Source organism: Festucalex cinctus, chromosome 6, assembly GCF_051991245.1.
Source record: "Festucalex cinctus isolate MCC-2025b chromosome 6, RoL_Fcin_1.0, whole genome shotgun sequence".
In the NCBI taxonomy this organism is placed as follows: Eukaryota; Metazoa; Chordata; class Actinopteri; order Syngnathiformes; family Syngnathidae; genus Festucalex; species Festucalex cinctus.
The window spans coordinates 8,807,501-8,831,697 of NC_135416.1; the positions used below are offsets into that span (position 1 = coordinate 8,807,501).

Below are 24,197 nucleotides of genomic sequence, written 5' to 3' on the forward strand. Positions count from 1 at the left end.
AAAACATCATGGTTTCCCCGCAAAAGCCATTTGTCAGGTTCTCCAAAAAATAGACAAACTTGCAAATACCGACTCGTGAGTTGTGGGGGTCACTTTGATACTACTGTATAATGACAATTGCACCACCCATTCGTACTGTACCATAGCATTTGTCCTCATTTGCAGGTGAGCTGGAGCCCATCAGTTGGAGGCTGGTTACAGTTATTTATTTTTATATGCTAATAAGGAAAGAAATGCGGACTAGTACTAATGCTAATTTGAGTTTGTTCTGTGTTATGTAATGAAACTAAGGACTGTTTCGGCTATATTTTAGGTGTTCGCACATTGACGAGGACAATGGGTGAGTGTGGCTTGTTTTTAACGCCAAAATTTCCTCTTGTAAAGTGAAGCTGTTGATGAGAAGTTATGTGAATACATTTGAATTTGCATATATAGGTTACGGAGACATCATGAAGGTTGACACAAGTGGAGCATCCAAGAAAACAGCAAGACAAGACGGACTGTCGTACGACGGTAAACATTCACTTTTTTCAACTTTGATTTCTTCATGGAGGGCCAGTTGAGAGCCAACGATGACCAGACTACAAACTTAGCATTAAAGCAATTAAATGCAAGGTTTAAATATAACAAGATAAAACTGCGACAGTACATGAACAAGATTTTGGAAAGATGGATTTTAAAAATGCTTTAAAAGACTGTAATCATAGGTATGGGGTAAAAGCGTAGACTTCCCTTCTGTTGGCAGCTTATTCAGTTTGTGTCCCCTTAAACGAACAGCCTCCCCACCCACCTCCATGGTGTGGTGTCTCTCTTTGAAGGTGTGAAAGCATCCAACACCATGGCACAAACGGATCTGGGCAGAATGAACACATATAAGGCCATCATCCAGAAAGTAGGAGGGCAAAAGGGAATTGATCCTGCGATCATCGCTGGCATCATTTCCAGAGAGTCCAGGGCTGGAAATGTCCTGGATGACGGTTGGGGAGACCATGGCAACGCTTGGGGACTAATGCAGGTTGGTCATAGATTTTACATAAAATGACTGCGATACGTTGAAGTGATTTTCCAGTGATTCATCTCACTCAAAGTCACCTGGGAAAAGATCCAGCTCACCAGATCCTAATGAGGACTCTAAAGAAATCGAATGAATGTACAGTTTCTAATCCAGTCGTAATCTTTATGGGGAATTCTGTTGCTGTCCTTTCTACTTCACTGTAATATGCACAGGTTGATAAGAGGTATCACACTCCGAAAGGCGGATGGAATAGCGAGGAACATCTCCTCCAAGGCACAGACATCTTGACCGGTTTCATCAATGAAATCAAGAAGAAGTTCCCCAGCTGGACGGCAGAGCAACAACTCAAAGGTTTGTTTCTTTGTCCACTCTCACATGACGCATGAGCCATCTTGTGGCTTATTTTGCACTGAACATTTGCAGGCGGGATCGCGGCCTACAACATTGGTGTGAAAGGTGTGCAAACATATGAAAGGATGGACGTGGGCACCACCGGAGATGACTACTCCAGTGACGTCGTTGCCAGAGCTCAGTGGTACAAACGCCAGGGAGGCTTTTAGCATGAAAACGATGCGGTGGGGGAGCGGATGGAACAGTTAATGATGTGATGGATGGTAATTTGTAAAAGGGGAAGTCAACACAAAAAATATATTCTATAGAGCCCCACTAAATACGGTATTCTGGTTAAAATTGCGTGAGTGTATTATGAGTTAAGCAGCAATAAAACAGCAGTTTTTATTAATATCAGAATGCGGCCATTTTACCACTTGCTGTCGAGTGAAAATGACATCACAGTCGCTCAGGTCTCAGGTAACAACCAATTACAGATCAGCTTCAGAAACCAGGTGTGATTGGTTGTTGCCCAACTGTGATGTCACCTTCAGCAAGTGACAAAATGACTGGATTTTGCTTCATAACTCATATTCCACAAATGTAATATTAATCAGAATGTCATGTTTATACTAATGAGGTCACATATAACATATTACTGTCAAGAAATGTTTAAGGTTGACTTTCCCAGGGAGTGCAAAATTAATTTGATTGGATTTTGAAAGAGGCCTGTAAAGTCTGATCAGGGTTTGCAAAGGTATAAATGATACCAGCCCAGAAGGCTCGTCGCCGTCTTCCATGCTGCCCACTGGTCAGACCGGACAAGCTGCGTGGATTGCTCTGACAGAACTTGACATTATTTCTGCAGCTAGGAATAATTATTATAATTATTAATCTCTATTGGACTTACACAAAAGGTAGATAACTAAAGACAGGTAAAAGAGGTCCACACTTGTGCCGTGGTAGGGAGAAGAAATTGAGTAAATCGGAAACTTCAGAATAGCCACACTGTTTATAGTCAAATTAGATTATCGTGAGACGACAGGCGACCTGATCATTCGTCCATCCACCTAAATTGAATTATATCACTTTGAGGCGTTTTACTTTGTAACAACTGGGAATTTAGTTAAATTGTTTTTGACGCTTGATTAAAACATATTTCCTGAGAACCTGTGTGAGTAAAATGATTTCAACTTGACAATTATTTTTGGTTTGTTAAATTTCCTTTCTTTTTATTCATTTCACTTTTGTATTTTTGCTATTAGAACTTTTGGGCTGTTTCTATTGCTATTAAATCTTAAATTTAAACCTAATTGTGTCATTCTTATCAAATGTTCCACTCTGACCATTTAGTAAATGAAATGCGAGACTCATTTCATCGGCCACAGTCATACAAAGAATCAGCAATTGTAAATAAAGATAGCTAAACTTATCTAGGTCAAAAACAAAAGCTCAAGTCCTTTAGTGAGAGAGCTACCATAAAAATGCTATCGTTCTAGTCCCTTATCACTGCAATATGAGGTTACTCAATAAGGGCGCTGTCCATTTTGACTGGAATGAAGTAAGAACGGGAAGGGCATTACATAATAGAGTGAGCAGCCGAAACTCTCTTGACGCTGAGTTATGTGACTTCTGCCCCCTCATAATATCATCTTACTAGTCTGTGAAGGAGGGAAACGAGGAGCCAAACCTTTGAACGTGAACGGAGAGTCGGTTCAGGTAAGCGGATTTGACTATATATACGTGGAAGAGGGTAAACTTGACAGGAGACCACCAAACACAGTTCTGACTTGACTTGACTTGACTTGACTTGACTTGACACCAACAAGGCACAACACATCAGGACATGACAATACTCCCACCCGGACTGAACAAACACCACTGACTAAATAATACGCCAACACTAACGAGACACTAACAAGACACACCTGGGAAACACAATAGGCTGAGGGCAATTATTGGTCACACATACTGGGAAGGGAAGACAAGAGACACGCGGGTGGACGAGGTTAAGCATAATGAGACAATGGGAGAACTCAGGACAAAAACACTACAAACATCTAAAACTAAACAAAGCCCAACCACACGGAACCACAACATGACAGAAATTAGTTTTGAAATGAGTTACAAATCCTTTGTACATTTGTTGTACATTCATTTACATCATTTGTATTTTAAACCCTCATTATGCGTTTCCAAACACAAACTAACAATTTCTTCCTAATTTCTCAATATGTATACATGATGAATTCATTATTAGTTCTCATAACTTAATTAACAAGATTAAGTTACGCGCTACAAATGATTAACAATCATTGTCATAAAGTGTTACCATATGCTTTCTGGGAAAAGGAAAATGAAAGTAACAGGGCGTCAAACAAGAGTATAAAAGGAGAACGGAAACTGGCTGGTCTGACACTGAACGAGGCTGACCAACTGGAAAACACACATCCAGACACAGGTATGTGACTATTTATCTGCTTTGCCATAATACTGAATCTGCTTATCTTCTACCTTTAAGTGATTTGCTTTTAGTTGATCACTTATGCAGCAGCACTGGACATTTCTGCAGCAGCCCGTGCTGTAAACAGTCGGCAAAATGGTTAGCTCATATCCCTCATGTTAGCATTTGTGAGAGAAAAGTAAACACAACCACTCGCCACTTGGTCTGACAATTCACCGGCCACTGGCAACTTTATATTGTGCATGCTCAGAATAACATTCCCGTGCACGCCGGCATTTGACAATTTTTCATAGGTCTTTTTTTTTTTTTTTTTTTTTTTTTTTAAATCTAGACTGTTTCCGACTGCTCTGTAGGTGGTCACACATTGACGGAGACGATGGGTGAGCGTATCTTTTCTCTCTAGTAGCCTAAGATGAAAATATTGATGAGCTGTTGTGTGAATAAATTGGAATTTGCATGTTTAGGTTACGGGGACATCATGAGGGTTGACACAAGTGGCGCATCCAGGGAAACAGCCAATCAAGACAACCTGCCATGTGCTGGTAAACGTCCCCTTTTTTGTACCGGTAACATGTCATCATGGAGGGACAATGATATCCTGGTCACAAAATAATCTTTCAAAAAACTCAGTGCAATATTTAAACAGAGAGCTCAAGTGAGGCAGAATGAGGAGATTATTGTAGTCTGTGTAGGGATGAATTAAACAGTTACTATTAGGGGTGTGAATTGCCTAGTACCTGACGATTCGATTCGCATCACGATTCATAGGTCACGATTCGATTCGATACCGATTAATCCCGATATGAATTCATCAGCCGATTGTTGTGATTTTTTTTAAATTCAAATTTAGAAAATGCTAATCAGTAAACTTGTACAGTGTAAGATTTGTATTATTTATCTGAAACTTCAGTCTTATACAGGTTGTAATCTGTTTCATATTTGAACAGCATTGAAATAAAATATTAAGGTTTAATGTTCCATTAATATAACATATTTTCATGCTTAAGGTGTGAACGCTAAGACGTTTTGGTGAATATTTTTCCATCAAATATGGATGTTTAAAAATCGATTCGGCCACCTATTGAATCGATTCGAGAATTGCGAGATGTAATATCGCGATATATTGCCGAATCGATTTTTTTTTTAACACCCCTAGTTACTATGAACATTGAAAACGATCTTATATAAGGACAAACAATGTGGTGCGAAAATAGACCCTTGTGGCACCCCTTTACAGCTATTCAGATAATTTGATCAGTAACTATTAGATATCACATCTTAAAATCAGCCAGATTTATTTATTTATTATAAACATTTAAGTCAGTGTTATTCAGACGCTTCAGAACCACCGCATGTTAGAAGGGAGGAAAAAATTGCAAGGAAAAACTATGACACTCTTGTTTGTTCCCATCAACCCTTTCTGGACTGTTGTGTCTCTCTTTAAAGGTGTGCCAGCATCCAACAACATGGCAGAAACTGATGTGGGTAGAATGAACAAGTACAAGGGTGTGATCCAGAGAGTTGGAGGGCAAATGGGAATTGAACCTGCGATCATTGCTGGCATCATTTCCAGAGAATCCAGGGCTGGAAATGCATTAAATAATGGATGGGGAGACAACGGCAACGCCTGGGGACTCATGCAGGTTTGGAAGGCATTTTAAAAGGATTCAGTCGTAGAATTGGCTGAAACGGTCTTTCCCAATTCACTTTAATGAACAATATGTGCAGGTTGATAAGAGGTGGCACGATCTGAAAGGCGATTGGGATAGCGAGAAACACCTCCGCCAAGGCACAGCCATCTTGATCGATATGATCAATGAAATAAAGAAGAAGTTCCCCAGATGGACGGCAGAGCAACAACTCAAAGGTTTGTTTGTTCGTCTACTTTCGCATGCGTAACCTTTTGTTTTATTCTCCATTGAACCTCTGCAGGCGGACTGGCGGCCTACAACAAGGGCCCGGGTTCCGTGGAATCATATGAAGCGGTCGACAAGAACACCACTGGACGTGACTATTCTAATGACGTCACTGCCAGAGCTCAGTGGTACAAAAGCCAAGGAGGATTTTAGAGTGAAAATGTTGTAATGGAAATAAGCCCTTGTCAACTTTGAATAAACACGATTCAAACCGGCACTGTGTCCCCGTCTTGCTCTTCACCATGTCAAGTCTACTGTCAGCCCTGACAATCTTCCAAGGATGTACCTAAATTACAGAAAGCAATGAACACCGCCTTAACAATTGCATGTTTTACTGTCGTCGTTATGTAAAAGTCAATAATGTTTTTTCTTTTAACTTGATTTCTTTTTTTGAGATTCATTAAACCTGAACATTTATTGACAGTCATGTTATATCATGTGACCTCATTAGTTTAAACATGACATTCTAGAGCCGTTTGTTCAAAACTCGGTTATATCTTTAACCATTGGTTAAGTACATTTTACCGACGTTAACTTTAACGGCAGTTTTCTTGTTGTTTCAAAGCTAACTTTAACTAGATGTTAACTTGATGTTAAAGTTAACACACCTAAAGACCGCTGCTCACATTTTAACAATGTGGTTAAATCTGCATTCGTGCATGCTAATGCTGCCTTCATGATGTCCGTTGAGCGCAAACAAAACAGTCTATCGAGGGCTTGACTTTGACATTGGTGATTACAGGGAGTCCTCGACTTAAGGCGTTTCGACTTTACAACGATTACGCCCGGTATGCCATTTTGGCCCCGTCCGCCATTTTGGCTCCTCGTCCGCCATATAGCCCACAATGTTTTCCCCTCGTCCGCTATTTAGCCCTTAGCTAGTGCTAGCGCTTGTGCACTTGTGGGAGTATCTTTGACTTTTTTCGCCCTCTTTTTTTTTTATCCACATCAGCTCAACTCTAACCATCATGTGACTTTTTTAATTCATTCTTGTGGTCATTTTCAGCAAGTGTTACAAATTTGAGGTGGCTCCCTTTGTCCCAAGAAAAGTTATCTTTTGCTTGTGACTAGCATAAAGTCCAATGCTTTTCAATGAGCGGAGAGCGTCATTTCACCATGTAAGACCGCCATTTTAGAATTGTCCATAGTAACAGGTTACAGTCAAATTTATATATACTACACCAAAAGCGAATATGTGAGGATTAAATATGGGTTTTCTTTTTTACCTGTGCATTTATGACGTGTTCCGTGTGTGTGTATGGGTTAATTACTGTTCGTCATGCTTGCATAGTAAGGTCACTAGTACTACCCATATGAGATTCATCTATATGATAAGACTAAAGGTCACTGATGTTCTCAATATTCCACTTACACAATGTATTATCTAGCAATGATTTTTAAAGTGATATCAATAATTTCTCATTAGTATGAACAATCTCTGAATTAAATTTTTTCACAATAATATTTGAACAAAACTAATGAAAAAAATATAAAGCATGAAACAGAATGAAACAACCAAACTAGCATTCGTCCAAATTATTTCCTCAATATCGATAAGATAAGATATTGTTTATCATGACTGCATAGCAAGATAATGTATCACAAATAATTGAAAAATAGTTTTGAAATGAGGTACAAATCATTTGTACCTCCTGAGTTAATGCAGGTGGGATGTGTATAAATATTACTTTGTTTCTAATAGTATTTTAAACCTGATCATTATGCATTTCTAAATTATTAACTAACAATTTGTAAATAAATTTTAATTATAAAGTATGAATTCAACATGAGTTCTCATAACTTAAAGGCCCAGTCTGCCAGTTTCACTCAGGAAAATGCACTTTTTAAATACAGGATTTAAACAAACAAAGTACTTCTCAATTTACAGATCTGGGCTTCACTTAACATGTGGAGGTGATTTTGTCCTAAACCCCCACGCCCCTCAGCCTGTATTTTGCCATTTTGTGTTTGTTTTGTAAACAGTGGGACGTTTCTGTGGAAAGACAGTGTTTACACCCTTCCAGCCAATCGCAGAGCGGGGGGTGGCGTGTCGGGAGACAGGAAATGCTTCCTTTACATGGTGAAAACAAATGGAGTATTGTATTGCTTTTGCTTGTGAATAGCATAAAGTCCAAAGCTTTTCAATGAGCACACAGTGTCACTTCACAGAGTAAGGCAGCCATTTTGACTTGTGACATAAGCTCGGAATTGTCAATTGTAACAGCTTACGGTTAACTATTAACCACCAAAAGCACGTATGTTATATGCAGATTAAATGTGTTTTTTCTTACATTTGTACCTGTCCATTTATGACATGTTGCGTGCGTATGGGTTAAATAATGTTCATCATGACTGCATTTGGGACTGAACAACAGCGATGTGCCGCAGTTTTTTTGTATTTTATAACAATGAATGAAACAACAGCTTGATAATTATGCGTCTTAATGTATTCTGGGGAAAGGAATTAATAACATTTGGCTTCATCCCGTCAGCCCTTTTTTCTTTTCGGATGTAACGGAGATATGTTGTGTTGTAATCTGTTATGTGGAAACTGTCACAATGATTTGTCCAAAAGGAAAAATTAATGAATAAAAATAAAACATAGCAAGGATTTATCTGTATGATTTAATAAGTCTAAAAGTCACCGATGTTCTCAAATTGAGAACATCAGTGACTTTTAGACTTATTAAATAATAATTAATATTTCACTTACACAATGTATTATCTAGCAATGATTTTTTTTAAAGTGATTTTTCAATACTTTCGGATTAGTATGAATGATCTCAGAATGAAAATATTTTCCTATAATATTTTAACAAAATGAATGAAAAAAATCTAAAGCATGAAACTAGCATTAGTCCAAATTATTTCCTCAATATTACATATTGTTCATCATGACTGCATAGCAAGATATTGTATCACAAATAATTGAAAAATAGTTTTGAAATGAGTTGCAAATTGTGAAATAATGCAGGTGAGATGTATCGAAAATTATTGTTTCTAATATTTTAAACCTGATCCTTTAAACTCAATTTGTAAATACATTTTTCATTATGTAGGCTACAAATTATGAATTCAACATGAGTTATGAGTAACTACATGAGTAACTTCATCTTTAATGCACAACAAATGATCAACACTAGTTATCAGTGTTGCCATGTGCTTTCTGTGAAAACGAAAGTGAAACGCACCAGGGAGGCCAGCAAGACTATAAAAGGAGAAGGGACGCTGGCTGGTCTCAGACTGGACGAGGGTGACTGGAAGACACAGCACCAGCAAAATCGAGACACAGGTATTTGTCTATTTATCTACTTAGCCCTCCCAAAAAATGTCTTGATATAAAAAGCTCGAGAACCACTGGAGTAAATCATACATAAGGGACAATTTCATCACATTTCAACCTTCATCTTCATGTACAGTATATGTTTTTAATATGCCTAGTTCATGCCAAAACACTTTACTTTTTTGGTTGTTGTTAGTTATGTAGACTGTAGAGGTTGCTCTCAAAATCAAGCTCACGGCTTCTAATAACTGCCATATTTGTATAGTTTCAATGTTTTGAGAAACCCCCGCAGAACAACTTGTTTATGCAACACCCAATGAGGAAGCAAATTTTAAACCTACAGATGAAGGGTGAAAAGTGCTGCAATAGTCCCTTAATAATATTGTTGCATTGCAGAATCAATGTAATTTCAATGTATTTATATGTAGTTGATATATTGTAACTGTATATTGAACGTGCAGCGTCCATCTTTATTTATTGCAAAGTGCGCAACAACATACAACGGAACAACAAATGCAGACAGGAAGTTACGTCATTCACAGACAGCATGGAGTAACAGCACCACCTATTGTCAAATTACCGTACTACAACAGTTTATATGTACTTGAAGAAATATTGAATCAATGTTGAGAGTTGAGACTGATTGAAAATTCAACATTAATTCAGTGTTGATCATAGCGAGCACTTTCAATGTTATTTTCAACGTCTGGCATCAATATTGATTACATTTTAAGCCGTGACCATATCTCAATGGATTTTTGCTTTCTGGGATGTGCCCGTTTACTTGTCAACTCCTTCTGACCTCATAAAAATGGAACAGTCCAGGTTTAAGACATTCAACACCCTGATAAATAAATGATCTGGATGAATGAGAATAGTCCACAAACATATATTGGAGTGTCGGAAATGGACCAGCGGATGGCTAATGGTCATTTGATTTTCTTCTATGTTATGTAGGACTGCTCCAGTATGGAAAATTAAAAATAATCAAGATTATTTTGGCAATAATTAAAATCATGATCATTCAAATGATGATGATTATTGTTGTTATTAATAACAATAATAATAATAATTTAAAAGTATTATATATAAAGTATTATTAATAAGCATTTAAAAATATTAAGAGAAATTTAAAAAATAGAAACACTATAATTATGTAAGTTCCATTTGGATCAAACACAATTTATAATTATTTATTTATTTATGTTGGCAAAAACTTTAAATTGGAGTGCAACGTGCACTATGCAGTAGGCCAATTTTTGGTACAAAACAAGAATATGTGTAAACGTAAAACAAGTAAAAATATTAAGACAAATAACATTTTTGAAACACTATAATCAATCATGCAAATGTATAAATTTAAACAACTCAAAAAATAGTATTAATAATGTTTTGTTTTTACGATTATGCTGATTTTGTAAATGTGGAAATGTTATAATTGAAAGTGTAATTGAATTTCGATTGCCTACTGTTATGTATTGAATCTAATCTAGACTATTTTCAACTGTTCTGTTGGTGTTGACTGACGAGGACGATGGGTGGTGCGTGACTTTCCTTACACTGACATTTCCTCTCGTAAGATGAAGATGTTGATGAACTGTCGTGAATGAATTGGAATTTGCAAGTTTAGATCACGGCGGTGACGTAATGAGCATTGACACAAGTGGCGCATTCACGACAACAGCCAATCAAGACTATATATACCTTATACTGCCATGTAAGGGTAAATGTACACTTTTTTTGTAACCTAGATGCACTGGTTACAAAATAATCATTCAAACAATTCAGTCAGTACAAGATTGAGCAAAGTGATTGTAATGGGGGATTCATGCTGCAGCTGCAGTAAAGGGCCTCAAGGAAAAACAATGGCATTTCCTATTTGTCCCCTTCAACCTTTTACGGATGGATGCAATTATGCTCCCCACCGCCACAATGACTAACGACCAACGACCCTTCCTGTCCACTATGTGGTGTCTCTCTTTGAAGGTGTGGCAGCATCCAACGGGATAGCAGAAACTGATCTGGACAGAATGAACACGTACAAGGAAATTATCAAAAGAGTGGAAGAGCGACAGTCCAGGGCTGGGAATACGTTGAAACATGAATGGGGAGACGACGGCGACTGCTGGGGACTCAAGCAGGTTTGTAATTTTCTAATGATGTTGCTGTCCTTCCCACTTCACTTTAATAACTCAAAGGTTTGTTTGTTCGTCCACTCTCAAATGACGCATGTGCCATCTTTTGGTTTATTCTCCATTGAACCTCTGCAGGCGGCTTGGCAGCCTACAACAAGGGCCCAATTTACGTGCGAAAGTATATGAGAGGGTTGACGAGAACACCACTGAAGGCCACTTCTCCAATGAAGAGCAAAGTGGTACACTATAAACGCAAATGACGCTTTTAGAGTGAAAACGTTGCAATGAAAAAAAGCTCTTGTCATCTTTGAATAAACACGATTCAAATTGGCACTGTGTCCCCATCTTCCATCCATCCATCCATTTTCTTGACCGCTTATTCCTCACAAGGGTTGTGGGGGCTGCTGGCGCCTATCTCAGCTGGCTCTGGGCAGGAGGCGGGGGACACCCTGGACTGGTTGCCAGCCAATCGCAGGGCACTGTCCCCATCTTGTTCTCCGCAAAGCCAAGTCCATTGTCCGCCCTGATTGTCTTCAGAGGATGTATGTAAATTAGTCCTCATGAAAAGGTCACTATTGTTTTTCTTTTAACATGAAACCGTTTTTTTAGATTCATTAAGTGTAAAAATGTACCCATTGACACCAAAATTGTTATTTAAAAGCTATAACAGAAGCAAATATATGACCTCTCAAGTATAGTTGGCCATTTTCAAAACATGTGCCTATTTTGATTTCTAAATGTTATCTCACTTGTGTCTTTGTGTACATTTTGTTTCAATAAACCTGAGGTGCTTATAAAAAAAAAACTGTGCTATTAAAAGTGGATTTGAGATCTTCACCTTTGAATCACTGATCTGTTTTTGAATCATCTCTAGTCTTCCCCCCCCTCCTTTTTAATTATTTTTTATTATTTTAAACATCCTTGCGCTAAATGTTTTAAAGTTTGCTGAATAATGTTTTAATATTATTATTGTATGTTCTTTTTAGTAAATTTTTTAACCTACTTTTATTTACTCTTCTTCCTCTGAATGTTAACTACTGTGTTTGTTGATGCTTATGTGTTGTCTTTCCTTGTGTAAAGCACATTGAGTTGTTGCCTTGTGTATGAAATGTACTATATAAATAAACTTGCCTTAAATATTTTATAAACATGAAACAGAATGAAACAACCAAACTATTAATCCAAATTATTTGCTCAATGTTGTTTAAATATTGTTCCTCATGAATTCATGCAGATGGGATGTATATACAAATGACTTGGTTTCCAAACATAACTAACAATTTCTTCCTATTTTTTTCAATACCTATACATTTTGAATTCAACATGAGTTCTCATAACTTAATGTTTAACTACTGCGCAACAAATGATTAACAATCATTGTCATAAAGTGTTACCATGTTTCTGTGAGAAGGAAAGTAAAAGTATCAGTGGGTCAAACAAGACTAAAAGCAGAACGCAAGCTGGCAAGTCTCACACTAAACGAGGCTGACTGGAAGACACTCAACACCAGCAACCACGAGACACAGGTATTTCTCTTTTTATCTACTTAATACTGAATCTGCTAATCTTCTACCGTCTCACAGCCCACTTTATTTTGCGCATGCTCAGAATAACATTCCCGTGCACGCAGATTTGCTAATTTTCCAAACGTATTATAACGGCTTTGACAGTAATATTAAGAAATATACTCAACAATTGATTAACTATTACTTTTACGATACAATACGTGTGAGGCACAAAGGTTGCAGTATGCGCAGTTTACTCGTCAACTCTTTCTTGCTGCTGCATCCTTGCAGGTGATTAACTGCAACTTCCTGTGGTGGTGAAAGCTTTTGTTGCTCTTTTAAATGATGATGTTATCTGTATGTATTCTACGAGGAACATCTTGTGATATTTGAAGAGTACTGGAGCAAGTAATGCGTACAATGAAGCCTCCTCAGATGAGAGGAAAAATGTCTTCTCAGACAAAATAGAGCAGTCCAGGTGCAATAGATTCAACGCGCTGATAAATAAACGACCTGGATGAATGAGAATAATTCACAAGCATATACTGGAGCGTCGAAAATGAACCAGCCAATGCCTAATGGTCATTTGATTTTGTTCTGGATTGGCGGCCTACAACTGTGGCCCGCCAGCCGTGCGAGCATATGACAGGGTCGACGAGAACACCAGTGGAGGCGACTTCGCCAACGACGTCGTTGCCAGAGCTCAGTGGTACAAACGCAAAGGAGGCTTTTAGAGTGAAAATGTTGCAATGGAGAAAAGCCCTTGTCAACACTGAATAAACAGGCACTGGGTTCCCATTTTCCAAGGCTGTAAATTGCAGAGTACATTGAACACCTCAGCTGTAGTAAGGGGCCTAAACTTCGATTAGGTGCCTAAAAAAAATGCATTAGTCGTCATGCAAAAGTTTGTAATGTTTTTCTTTTAACTTTTCACATTCTTTAAGCCCCCCCAAAATGTACACGTTAACAACAAATTTGTCATTTAAAGGTATAACAGACGCAAAGAAATGGCTTCTCAAGTATGGTTAGCAGCCATAAAAAAGTGCCTATTTTAGGTTCTAACTGTCACTTGTGTCTTTGTGTACATTTGTGTCAATGAGCCGAGGTGCTTATAAAAACTGTGTTATTAAAAGAGGATCCGAGATCTTCACCTTTAACTGACTGGTCTGTGTTTTGAATCATATCTTGATAGATTGAAAGTCACAACAAATTGTGTGGTAAAGGTCCCCTTTTTGTAAACACGATTACAAGGTCACTACTATGCATATGAGATTAATCTGTATACAATTTTTAACAAAACGAATGAAAAAAATATATATAAAGCATGAAACAATGAAAACTAGCATTAGTCCAAATTATTTGTTCAATATCGGTTAAATATTGTTCATGATTGTATAGCAAGACATTGTATCACAAATAATTGAAAAATAGTTTTGAAATGAGTTACAAATCATGTAGCTCATGAATTAATTCAGGTGGGATGTATATAAAAAATGACTTTCCATGTCATGTAGTTGTCACGCTCGTGCCTCGTAGTGGCGCGCCACTGCAGCTATTGAGACTCTTGTGACTAAGGGCTATATGAAGAATAAATGTGATTTGACTTACTGTAAAAAGCAACGTTTACATTCCTTTCCATTTCCTGCAGGCTCTACTGTAATTATTTCCTTCCTCCAAAACAATTGAGTCTAAAGATTAGGATCGTTATCAGGCTTCTGCAGAACTGGAGGACGGAAACATCATCGGCCCAAGAGGACAAGCTGTGTGGAAGTCCGTTTCTATGCGCTTTCTGTCATTCTGTGAAAAGGAAAGTGAAAATACCAGGGGTCAAACTAGAGTATAAAATAAGAACAGAACAAATTCATTGTGTCATCTGTGTAGAAATGAATTAAAGAGTATTTACTATGAACATTCAAAACAATAACATAAGGACAAAAACTGTGGTGCTAAAATACTCTTTAACCCTTTAAAATAGATCAGATAATCTGATCGATAATCATCAGATACCACATCGTAAATTCTGCCAGATTTATTTACATATAAGCATTTAAGTCCGTGTTACTGACGCTTCAGAACCACCACATGTTCGAAGATGAAAAATTTGCAAGGAAAAATTATGACATCCTTGTTTGTTCCCATCAACCAACCCCTTATGGACTCATAGCAACATAATGCAAAACAAATAATTGAAAAATGGTTTTAAAATGAGTTCCAAATTATGAATTAGTGCAGGTGGGATGTATCTAAAATTATTGTTTCTCATAGTATTTTAAACCTGATCATCAAATTATTAACTCAATTTGTAAATACATTTTTCATGATGTACAATTCATGAATTCAACATGAGTTTTCACAACTTCGTCTTTAATGCACTACAAATGATAAACACTAGTTACCAGAAAGTGTTGCCATGTGCTTTCCGTGAAAAGGAAAGTAAACGTACCAGGGGGCCAAACAAGACTATAAAAGGAGAGAGGAAAGTGTATAAGGTGCCGTCTGTGGTCAGTGGCTGGTCTCACACTGAACGAGGCTGACTGGAAGACACTCTACACCAGCAACATCCAGACACAGGTATTTGTCTATTTATCCGTTTTGCTATAATACCGAATCTGCTCAACTTCTCCCGACAGTTAATGACTTGTTTTTAGTTTATCATGTAGCACCACATTTCTGTAGAAGTCCTCGCTGTTAACGGTCGCCAAAATTGTTAGCTAATATGCCGTAGCTAGCTGCTGTTAGCATTTGTGAGAGAAAAGTAAAGAACCACTCGCCAGCGCCACTTATTCTGACAACTCACTGATAAAACCAGTTGGCCACTGGCCACTTTATTTTGCGCATGCTCAGAATAACATGGCCGCGCAGGCATGCACGCACATTTGCCAATTTGCCAAGTGTAGAACGCTTTTTATTTGGCTTTGCCAGAAATATGAACAAATATACTCAACAATGTATTAACTATTAGTTTTGATGCAATACGTGTGATGAGCACGTATGTGCCCGGGGGCGTCGTTATTACCTCTTTCTTGCCTCAGATGAGAGGAAAAATATCTTAGACAAATAAAGCAGTCTAGTTGAAATACATTCAACGCCCTAATAAATAAATAAATGACGTCAATGAATGAGAATAATCCAAATAAGTATATATTGGAGTGTTGGCACCAGACAGGTGACGGCTAATGGTCATTTGATTTTCTTCTGTGTTATGTTGGACTGTTCGATTATGGGGGAATTTTTTTTTTTAATCACGATTATTTTGGTAATAATTGAATCGTGATCTTTCAAACTATTTGGTGGTGAAGTGGTTAGCACGTCCGCCTTCCAATACTGAGGACGCAAGATTGAGTCCAGGCTCCGGCCTCCCTGTTCTCCCCGTGCCTGCGTGAGGGTACTTCGGTCTCCTCCCCTATGTCTTGAAACTAAACTGTTTCCAACTGTTTTGTAGGTGGTGACACATTGACGAGGACGATGGGTGGTGCGTGCCTTTTCTTACACTGAAATTTCCTCTCGTAAGATGAAGATGTTGATGAGCTGTCATGTGAATAAATTTGGAATTTGCATGTTTAGGTTACGGTGACGTATTGAGCATTGACACAAGTGGTGCATCCCAGGAAACAGCCAATCAAGACGACCTGCCATACGACGGTAAATGTATACACTTTTTTTTTTTTTTGGAACCTTGATGTCCCGGCTACAAAATAATCAAATAATTCAGTGCAAGATTGAGCAAAGTGATTGCACTGGGGACTCACGCTGCAGCTGCAATGGCATTTCCTGTTTGTCCCCATCAACCCTTTATGGACTGATGCAATCATGCTCCCTCACCAAACTAACATCCCCCCCCGGTACCCACCTCTGTGTGGTGTCTCTCTTTGAAGGTGTGGACGCATCCCACAATATGGCAGAAACGGATCTGGACAGAATGAACGCATACAAGGAAATCATCCAGAAAGTGGGACAGCAAAAGCGAATTGATCCCGCGATCATCGCTGGCATCATTTCCAGACAGTCCAGGGCTGGAAATACGTTGAAAGATGGATGGGGAGGCGACTGCTGGGGACTCATGCAGGTTTGGAAGCATTTTATCATGTTGCTCTCTTTCCCACCTCACTTTAATCTAAACTATATGTGCAGGTTAATAAGAATTATCACACTCTAAAAGGCGCATGGGACAGCGAGGAACACATCCGCCAGGGCACAGACATCTTGATCGGTGTGATCGGTAATATCAAGACGAAGTTCCGTGCCTGGACTGCAGAGCAACAACTCAAAGGTTTGTTTGTTTGTCCGCTCTCACATGACACGTGCATCAACTTCTGGCTGATTTTGCTTTGAACTTCTGCAGGCGGATTGGCGGCTTACAACTGTGGCCCGCGAGCCGTGCGAGCATATGACCGGGTCGACGAGAACACCAGTGGAGGTGACTTCGCCAATGATGTCGTCGCCAGAGCTCAGTGGTACAAAAACCACGGAGGCTTTTAGAGTGAAAATGGAGAAAAGCCCTTGTCAACACTGAAAAAACGGGCAACGGGTTCCCGTATTGTTCTTCACCAAGCCAAGTCCACTTTTAGCCCTGATTGTCTTCCTAGGATGTTACAGGATGTTTGTTACAGAGTGTATTGGACACTTCAGCTGTAGTAAAGGATCTTAACTTGCATTGAATTTCAATGAGATTTAGGACTGAGAAAAAAGAATGAGAAAATGAGTTAGATAATTGTACAAAATTTATCCCATATTTATTCTTTTATTAATTGCGAAGTATTTTTTCAACGTTGTGAGCTTTGTTTGAACTGTGTGGGCTGGAGTCGTCGGGAGAGAAGGTGCAAGCTGCAACACAGGAACTGAAACCTGACAAAATGGTGGCTGGAACATTTATTTATATTTATATATATATATATATATATATATATATATATATATATATATATATATATATAAAACTGCCTTTGGTTTACTCATGTTTCATCTTTCTCCACATCAAATGAGGCCGTCACTGTTACAGTTTAATGTAAAAGGAACGCCTACTGTCATGGACAAGTTTGCTCCGTATGTCATGACTTGGGGGAGCTGCCTTGTGGTCGTGTTGCTTTGTCTCCCTCTACAGGCGTTTGTGCGTAATTGTTTTCTTTTGACTCCTACCTATGTTCCTGTCGTCTGATCAGTACCACTATTAAGCATGAAAGTTATCCAATGTTTTTGGAAAACAATCATTTAGTAACTACTCATGCAGTTCAAATTAACTATCAATGGTTGTTGTGTACTTTTGTGATTGGTGATGTTGAAATGGAGGCTTGGATTGAAATCTTTCAATGCTGTTAGCGTCGCCAAGCAAATTCCATCAACACAATCTGCTTAATTTTACCTGAAAGACTCTATTATTATTATTTTATTTTTTTTTAAACAAAATTGGCCCTTGCTTGTGACTAGAATCCACTCAGAGGTTGCAGTGGTAGATTCTTCAAGTTTTAGATGCAAGACAAATCATTTGCAGATGTATACAAAATCTTTATTTGTTGAAAAAGAAAGGTGGAAAAAAATCCAGTACTGTACATGAAATGAACCCATTCATACGACGGTGTATTAGGGCCACGTATAAAAAACTAGCAAATTTCCGAGTTTATAAAGTGTCAGATTTGCAAGAAAACTCAAGACACTTGCGAGAAATACACATAGCGTAGCTATAGTCTAATCGTTGCGAAATTTGCAAATTTGCCACTTTAGAAAGTGGCAAATTTGCGAGGAAAAAAAAAAACTCTAAAATGTGTGCGTTTATAAAGTGGCAAATTTGTGAGTTTATAAAGTGGTGATTTGTGAGGGGGGAAAAAACAACTCAAACTTACGAGAAATATATGTAGTGTCCTAGTTGAATGTTTGCGCCAATACTTTTCGTTCGGGTTTTCAAAAAAGGAGTGATGTTAAACATTCGCTCTTTGAAGCATTGGGTACTGCCAGCGACAAGAACGCCTCGCTTTGCGAAGGTCCACACCTTGAGGATCAAGCATTTAAGTTAATTTGTTAAAATGTATAATTACTGGTACGTTTATCTTTCCAGAATTATTATTTAAACATCAATACATTTGGATATTTTTGTTTGTACAAGTTATCTGCTGTTCTCCGTCATTCACTTGCATTTACCTAAAATATGCTCGCTTCTGATTGGTTCCTGCTAGTCAGCTGGTAGGGGATCAGGAAGTGTTGGCTCTCTAGCTGCCATGTATGAAGAGTAAAGCCTGCCTTTTCATTTATAAACAGTCCCATTAACCACCAACGAATCCTCAAATGATTCGACTGTCGCCACGTGTGTTGAGTTGAGTTTTTTTTCTTTTTTTTTCTCGCGAATCTGCCACTTTATAAACTCGTAAATTCAGTTTGGTGTGACCTGGCAGTGTCAGCGGTGGGCGCAGTGGTGTTGCCACAGGTCCACAGGCTCCTGGAAGCTGAAGAGGCAGCGAGGGCAGCGGTGGGGCCAGTCCCCCCGGTGCTTGCGGCTGTGTGTGATGAGGTTGGAGCTCTGGCTGAAGCATTTGCCGCATATGTGACACGCGTGCGGCTTCTCGCCTGACACACACAAAAACAGGCTAACTTATCGCACATCTGAACGTGTTTCTTAGCTTGGTGAGAGACGTCGCACAGACCCACCCGTGTGTATGAACGTGTGCTTCTTCATGTCCGACTTTTGGTGGAAGCGCTTGCTGCAGTACTGGCAGGCGTAGGGCCGCGTGTCGGAATGGATGAGCAGGTGAGTGGACAGCGTGGACGAGCGCTTGAACATCTTCCCGCACACGCTGCAGGCAAAGGCCCTGACGTCCTGACACAAACAAATACGAGGCTAAAACAGCACCCAGTGTGGTACTTAGGTGTCTGCACACCACAATAAAGTTCCAAACAAGCAATTAGCTAGCTAGCTAGCTCGACCTACACTGAAAATGCGTTGAGGATCTGACATCGCAACTGAGCATGCCGCCATCCGCTGGCCTAGAAGACCCCCGGAAGCCTGTTAGCTCAATCACTAGCTGCTTGCTAGCGCCTCTCATCGCGATGTAGAAAGTAGCTAGTAGATCGCTTTGTAGTTTATTGACCTTAGATTCGCCATGGGTTGTGTAGTGATTCACATAGGCGCCTTTGGGACAGCTAAATTCTGAATCAATGTCCAGTGTTGGGAACGTTACTTTATGAAAGTATTTATAGTTACTAATTACTTGTTAAAAAAAAAGTAACTGAGTTAGTAATTGAATTACGTCATAATAAAAATTTGTTGCCAGGCAAAATGTTTTATTTAAAATAATTTGGATTAAAAATATTATATTATTGTATATTTATATATTATAATTATAATGCTATTTGTTTGTCATTTTTATATAAGAAATTAAAATTATGTCCAGGCTATATAGGTTTTTATTTTTGTTTTTGTTTTTTTTGCTCCCAGCCATTGTCACAGAAGCAATCCCGTTCGCTCCTGGCTGAGTATTTTTCTGTTTTCGCTTTGCAGCAATTGGCATTAGAATGTAGCTAAGTTTAATCAATTTTCACAAATCTATCTTGCTGCCACCTTTTGGCCGTTTGTGTAATAACTACCATTTCTGCAACCATTCTTTACTGTTGTAAAAAACAAACAAAAAAAAAACAAAAAACAAACGTATTTATAAGTTATTGGGAATAAATGAGCTAATTGATCTTTTGTGAATATTTATGTCACACAAATATCTCGCTCCATCATGACAGATCTCATACTGTGCATGTTCTACCACTGCCAATTACTACTACAGCATTTGGAGGTAAGTGATATATGTAATTTGCAAACAATCTTAGCACACTGTTAATTACACTAGGCAAGTGCCGTAACGGTTCTTAGTGGAAAGGCTATTTAGCATTGTACGCTAATGCTACAATGATTTGAGTAGCATTCGTACCACATAAAACAACCGATTCTTACCTTCTTACATGATTGACCCTCTGTTGTGTAGGACGTGATTCCATGACATTTGTATACGTGCCTCTTAAAACTGGACAAATGGGTAAATACCTGCAAAAACAAAAATAACACGCATCATAAGGGATGTCAGTTTCCGAGTTGAATGTGTTCGTACTACAATGGAGTAATTGCCAACTTTGCCACAGAGTGGACACTCTTGACTGGAAGAAAACATCTTTGCGTCGTCACGGATGTTCTGACGTAAGAGGTCCAGTCCTGATGACTGTGGGCTGTCTGTAGTCACAGGATGTTGAGGCCAGTTGTCAACTTTATCAGCAGGATGATCTATAAGGAGTGTAAGAAATGCTATTTGAACATCTTAACTCATTTGCTCCCAATAATGTGCAAATAAGTTTTTTAAAATGTTTTAAGTGTCCCAAAGACGTATTTATTCGTCTTTTTCGTTTTTATTTTATTTTTATTTATTTTTTTAATGCTAGAGCATACAGGCGCTTTTGATGCAGCCTCTCAACAGCAAAGAAAGGTTGCAGAAATGGTAGTTATTACACAAACGGTCAGCAGGTGGCAGCAAAGCAAAGGAGATCAACCAGGGCCATGTTGAAAAAAAGCTCTATTCCTCACAATTTTAAATAGATTTGTGAAAAACTGATGAAACTTAGCTATATTCTAATGTCATTGATTACCTTTGTCACCAGAAACTGGCTGCAGCGAATTGAGGGCAACCTCGTCAACACCCTGTGGAGCAACTGTGGAGACCCGCAGGGATGACTCTCGGGCCCCCCTTTCTTCTTTGGCGACGCTCATCCTGTGTCCTGACTGCAGGGGGTGCAGTCCTCCTCGCTTGACCAAGAAGGAACGAGGCATCACTCTGGAGGAAGGACAACCAGACATTCATCCCCTAATGCAGTTGTGTTGATTCATGAGCGGGTATTCTGCTGTCAAAAATGATCAGTCGCGGTCATGTTGCGATCGTAATCTTACATTTTACAATAACAAGTGTTTTTTGTTTTTTTTCCCTGTTGACAGACTGCAAACACCAAGGTAGTTTCGGTTTTCTTGTTCAATCAATACAAAAACAAAATGCAGTTGTTTGACTTGGACACTAGATGGCAGCAGAAAATTCATTTTCAAAAGAGTTTCTAAGCTCCGTCTATTAATGCCAAGTTAACCACACTACATTATGGCAAATGTCAGAACTAATATGACTAGAATATAGATGACACCAATAGATTCATTTCAATATATTTGAAAAAAGGCAATAATCCCAAGATTTCCATCAACTCCAATCTGTTTAATAATAACATTGTAACAATAAAATGCTAGTAAGTAAATAAATAAATAAATAAATAAATAAATAAATTCCAAATAAGAAATTTCAATACTCAGAGAATGGTTTGATTCACTGGTAATGGAACAAAAACAATCAATCAATTTAAATTTTTTACCATTCACAATTGTATTGATTGAATAATTTTCTTTTGATTCTAAACAAAATTAAAAGATTTGACTTTTTCAATTCTAGTAATTAAGAATATAGTCAATATTAATTTTATTAATATAACAATCTATTAAGAAGTGCAACAAATAATTGACAACTGTCTTGTTGTCAAATTAATTTTGATGATCGGTCATTTAATAAAAATAAATAAATAAATAAAAAATCTATAAATTGTCCAAATGGTCAAAATTTCTGCTAGTTTTATAAAAAAAAAAAAAAAAAATCTGTTGTCCTCCATGGGTTGATTATTCGCCTTTACTAGATAGAGCTAGCGAAAGAGAGAGAAATCAACATTATTGCCGATTTTCTCACATTACAGACGTAACCAAGAAGTGAATCATGATTACTCTACGTCTGAAAATTGTCTGCACTGACAATTTGAAATGTTTTTTTTTTTTTTTAATAAAGGGATAGAAATTACAATTTTGACCAGATTCATCAACCAAATAATCTGATTGAAATACATGTTAGCTGTAGCCCCAATATATATTAATCAATATTGTTAGATCCACCTCACGTTATCTTAATAATAATTCAACTTTTAATGTAAAAGGTGCAATAATATGTTGGTAGCTCAGCAAGTCAACACTACAGACCAGTGTAACATGTAAAAGAGTTGCTGTGAAAACTCACCAGAATCGAGACCCACCCCTGAAGCAATCAGGCCCAAACTGATAAAACAAGTGAGTGAATGAAGATGAAGTGAGGTGACTGTGTCTGGGGGACTCGAAAGCTCTCACGAGAAGGAAGCGCTTTAATCTGTGACGTGACAACCGCACAGCTTCCTCACACAAACGCCGCACTGTGCGCATTCCTGTCAAAGCAGAAATCTGGTCATTCACAAACCACAGCTGAGTGCTCGGGCAATGTCTCAAGTGGGGTACAACACATACAGGCAATCAGGCCAAATTTCAGTCTTTTCCCCTCACTTCAAAGTCAACAACAACACAATTGGAGGACATCTGAAAGATTATTGAGCGGTCATCCTGTCTGTGGTTTGGCCTGCCATTTCTCTTCCGCGAAATGCTTGGATAACAGTCGTGGCTGGTGATCGTAAATGTTAAACCTGTTCACGAATTCAGTTAGTCGAGCTTTGAAAACAAAAGCGTCTTTGATGTTTTTTTCTTCTACAACAACCCTGAATCCTCTTTGATTTTTCAGGCGCTCTCGTTGGTCCGTGGCACTATGTTGCCTCTCACAGGCGAGTCTTGGTATTACGACAAACATCTGGTTTGGAGTTCACCATCGAAATAGAATTGCCATTAATACGTCCCGAGAAACAACAACAAATTTTTTTTTGAATTGTTTTAAGAACAAAAATAGCACTCGACAGTATTGCACTTTATTGCCAAAGTGTGGATCTGCGAATAAGGTAGTGAACTGTTTTGATTGGGCCACGTTGAGTTCCACGCTTCCGTACTTTATAAGAAATTCATAAACAGCATAATTAAATACAAATGGAATGTAAAGAATTAAACATCCATTCCATCCATCTAATATCCGACAGTTTGTGCATAATAGGCAATGGGCGACTCTTTCTGATTTGCACAACTTGGCCAGCAGAGGGCAGTATAGTGTACACGTAAATACACAAAGATGAGGGTAAATAATATATGCATTTAAGTATTGTTATACTGACTTTAATCGTCTTGGTGCACTGTTTGTGTTTAAACAGCCGTTGCTTTAAGGGTCATAAATAATGACTGCAATATCAACGCCAGCTTCATTAGCATTTTTGCATCCTGTGTTAGCATAAAGCGAGTATACTTGTACAAGGCAAAGTAATTAAAGAGCAGTAAGCGCACATGCTATTTTCCTCGGCATGTGTGGGGTTGCGCAACCTTCTACAAATGGGTTAAGATTTTAAAATTCAGCATGTTTGCAACAAGATTTTCAAATTCGTAATTGTCATACAAGTGTAAAAAATGCTGAACAGCTGGTATACTCACCAATAATAGCTGACGACGAGCCTGGTGAGGATGAATGTCGCACAGCTAGCTCTTGTCCTCCTATCACTATTGTCAAGATATTATAGAAAATTGCTGAGTATCAACAGTATCAGTACTCTGGTATTGGTGAATAGTCAAATGTATCGAACATCCTTCATTAAAAACTATTTAT

General features: G+C 38.3%; 4 protein-coding genes across 5 annotated transcripts in view; 3 read left to right on the top strand and 1 right to left on the bottom strand.

The window, feature by feature from the left end:
* The window catches only part of LOC144020310 (uncharacterized), a 6,570-nt gene extending 630 nt beyond the window's left edge, over positions 1-5,940 (top strand). Inside the window, exons 2-13 of the mRNA XM_077523649.1 lie at positions 314-340; positions 436-513; positions 819-1,015; positions 1,228-1,366; positions 1,439-1,574; positions 2,977-3,064; positions 3,698-3,806; positions 4,163-4,189; positions 4,274-4,351; positions 5,256-5,452; positions 5,538-5,676; positions 5,742-5,940. Of these exons, the coding sequence (XP_077379775.1) occupies positions 337-340; positions 436-513; positions 819-1,015; positions 1,228-1,366; positions 1,439-1,574; positions 2,977-3,064; positions 3,698-3,806; positions 4,163-4,189; positions 4,274-4,351; positions 5,256-5,452; positions 5,538-5,676; positions 5,742-5,878 (1,329 nt within the window). The 5' untranslated portion in view covers positions 314-336 and the 3' untranslated portion in view covers positions 5,879-5,940. The remainder of the gene's footprint in view (positions 1-313; positions 341-435; positions 514-818; positions 1,016-1,227; positions 1,367-1,438; positions 1,575-2,976; positions 3,065-3,697; positions 3,807-4,162; positions 4,190-4,273; positions 4,352-5,255; positions 5,453-5,537; positions 5,677-5,741) is intronic.
* A 2,884-nt stretch (positions 5,941-8,824) lies between these two features.
* Positions 8,825-11,476, top strand: LOC144020311 (uncharacterized). Its single transcript, XM_077523650.1, has 3 exons — positions 8,825-9,017; positions 10,995-11,149; positions 11,279-11,476. The coding sequence occupies exons 1-3, from the start codon at positions 8,825-8,827 to the stop codon at positions 11,327-11,329; spliced, it is 399 nt and encodes a 132-aa protein (XP_077379776.1). The 3' UTR covers positions 11,330-11,476.
* A 3,421-nt stretch (positions 11,477-14,897) lies between these two features.
* Positions 14,898-18,358, top strand: LOC144021384 (lysozyme g-like). Its single transcript, XM_077525630.1, has 6 exons — positions 14,898-15,219; positions 16,091-16,120; positions 16,213-16,290; positions 16,524-16,714; positions 16,780-16,918; positions 16,991-18,358. The coding sequence occupies exons 2-6, from the start codon at positions 16,114-16,116 to the stop codon at positions 17,125-17,127; spliced, it is 552 nt and encodes a 183-aa protein (XP_077381756.1). The 5' UTR covers positions 14,898-15,219; positions 16,091-16,113; the 3' UTR covers positions 17,128-18,358.
* LOC144021382 (uncharacterized) lies at positions 18,130-24,085 on the bottom strand. 2 transcript variants are annotated; one of them, XM_077525629.1, is made up of 7 exons: positions 22,970-24,085; positions 22,710-22,890; positions 21,262-21,446; positions 20,754-20,902; positions 20,579-20,668; positions 19,285-19,453; positions 18,130-19,203 (listed from the first exon to the last, which is right to left on the bottom strand). In XM_077525629.1, exons 3-7 carry the CDS (start codon positions 21,440-21,442, stop codon positions 19,034-19,036), a joined length of 759 nt encoding a protein of 252 aa, XP_077381755.1. In that variant the 5' UTR covers positions 21,443-21,446; positions 22,710-22,890; positions 22,970-24,085; the 3' UTR covers positions 18,130-19,033. The 2 variants fall into 2 exon arrangements, with proteins under 2 accessions (XP_077381755.1, XP_077381754.1); XM_077525628.1 differs by lacking the exons at positions 22,710-22,890; positions 22,970-24,085 and having other exon boundaries at positions 21,262-22,692.
* Positions 24,086-24,197: the final 112 nt, after the last annotated feature.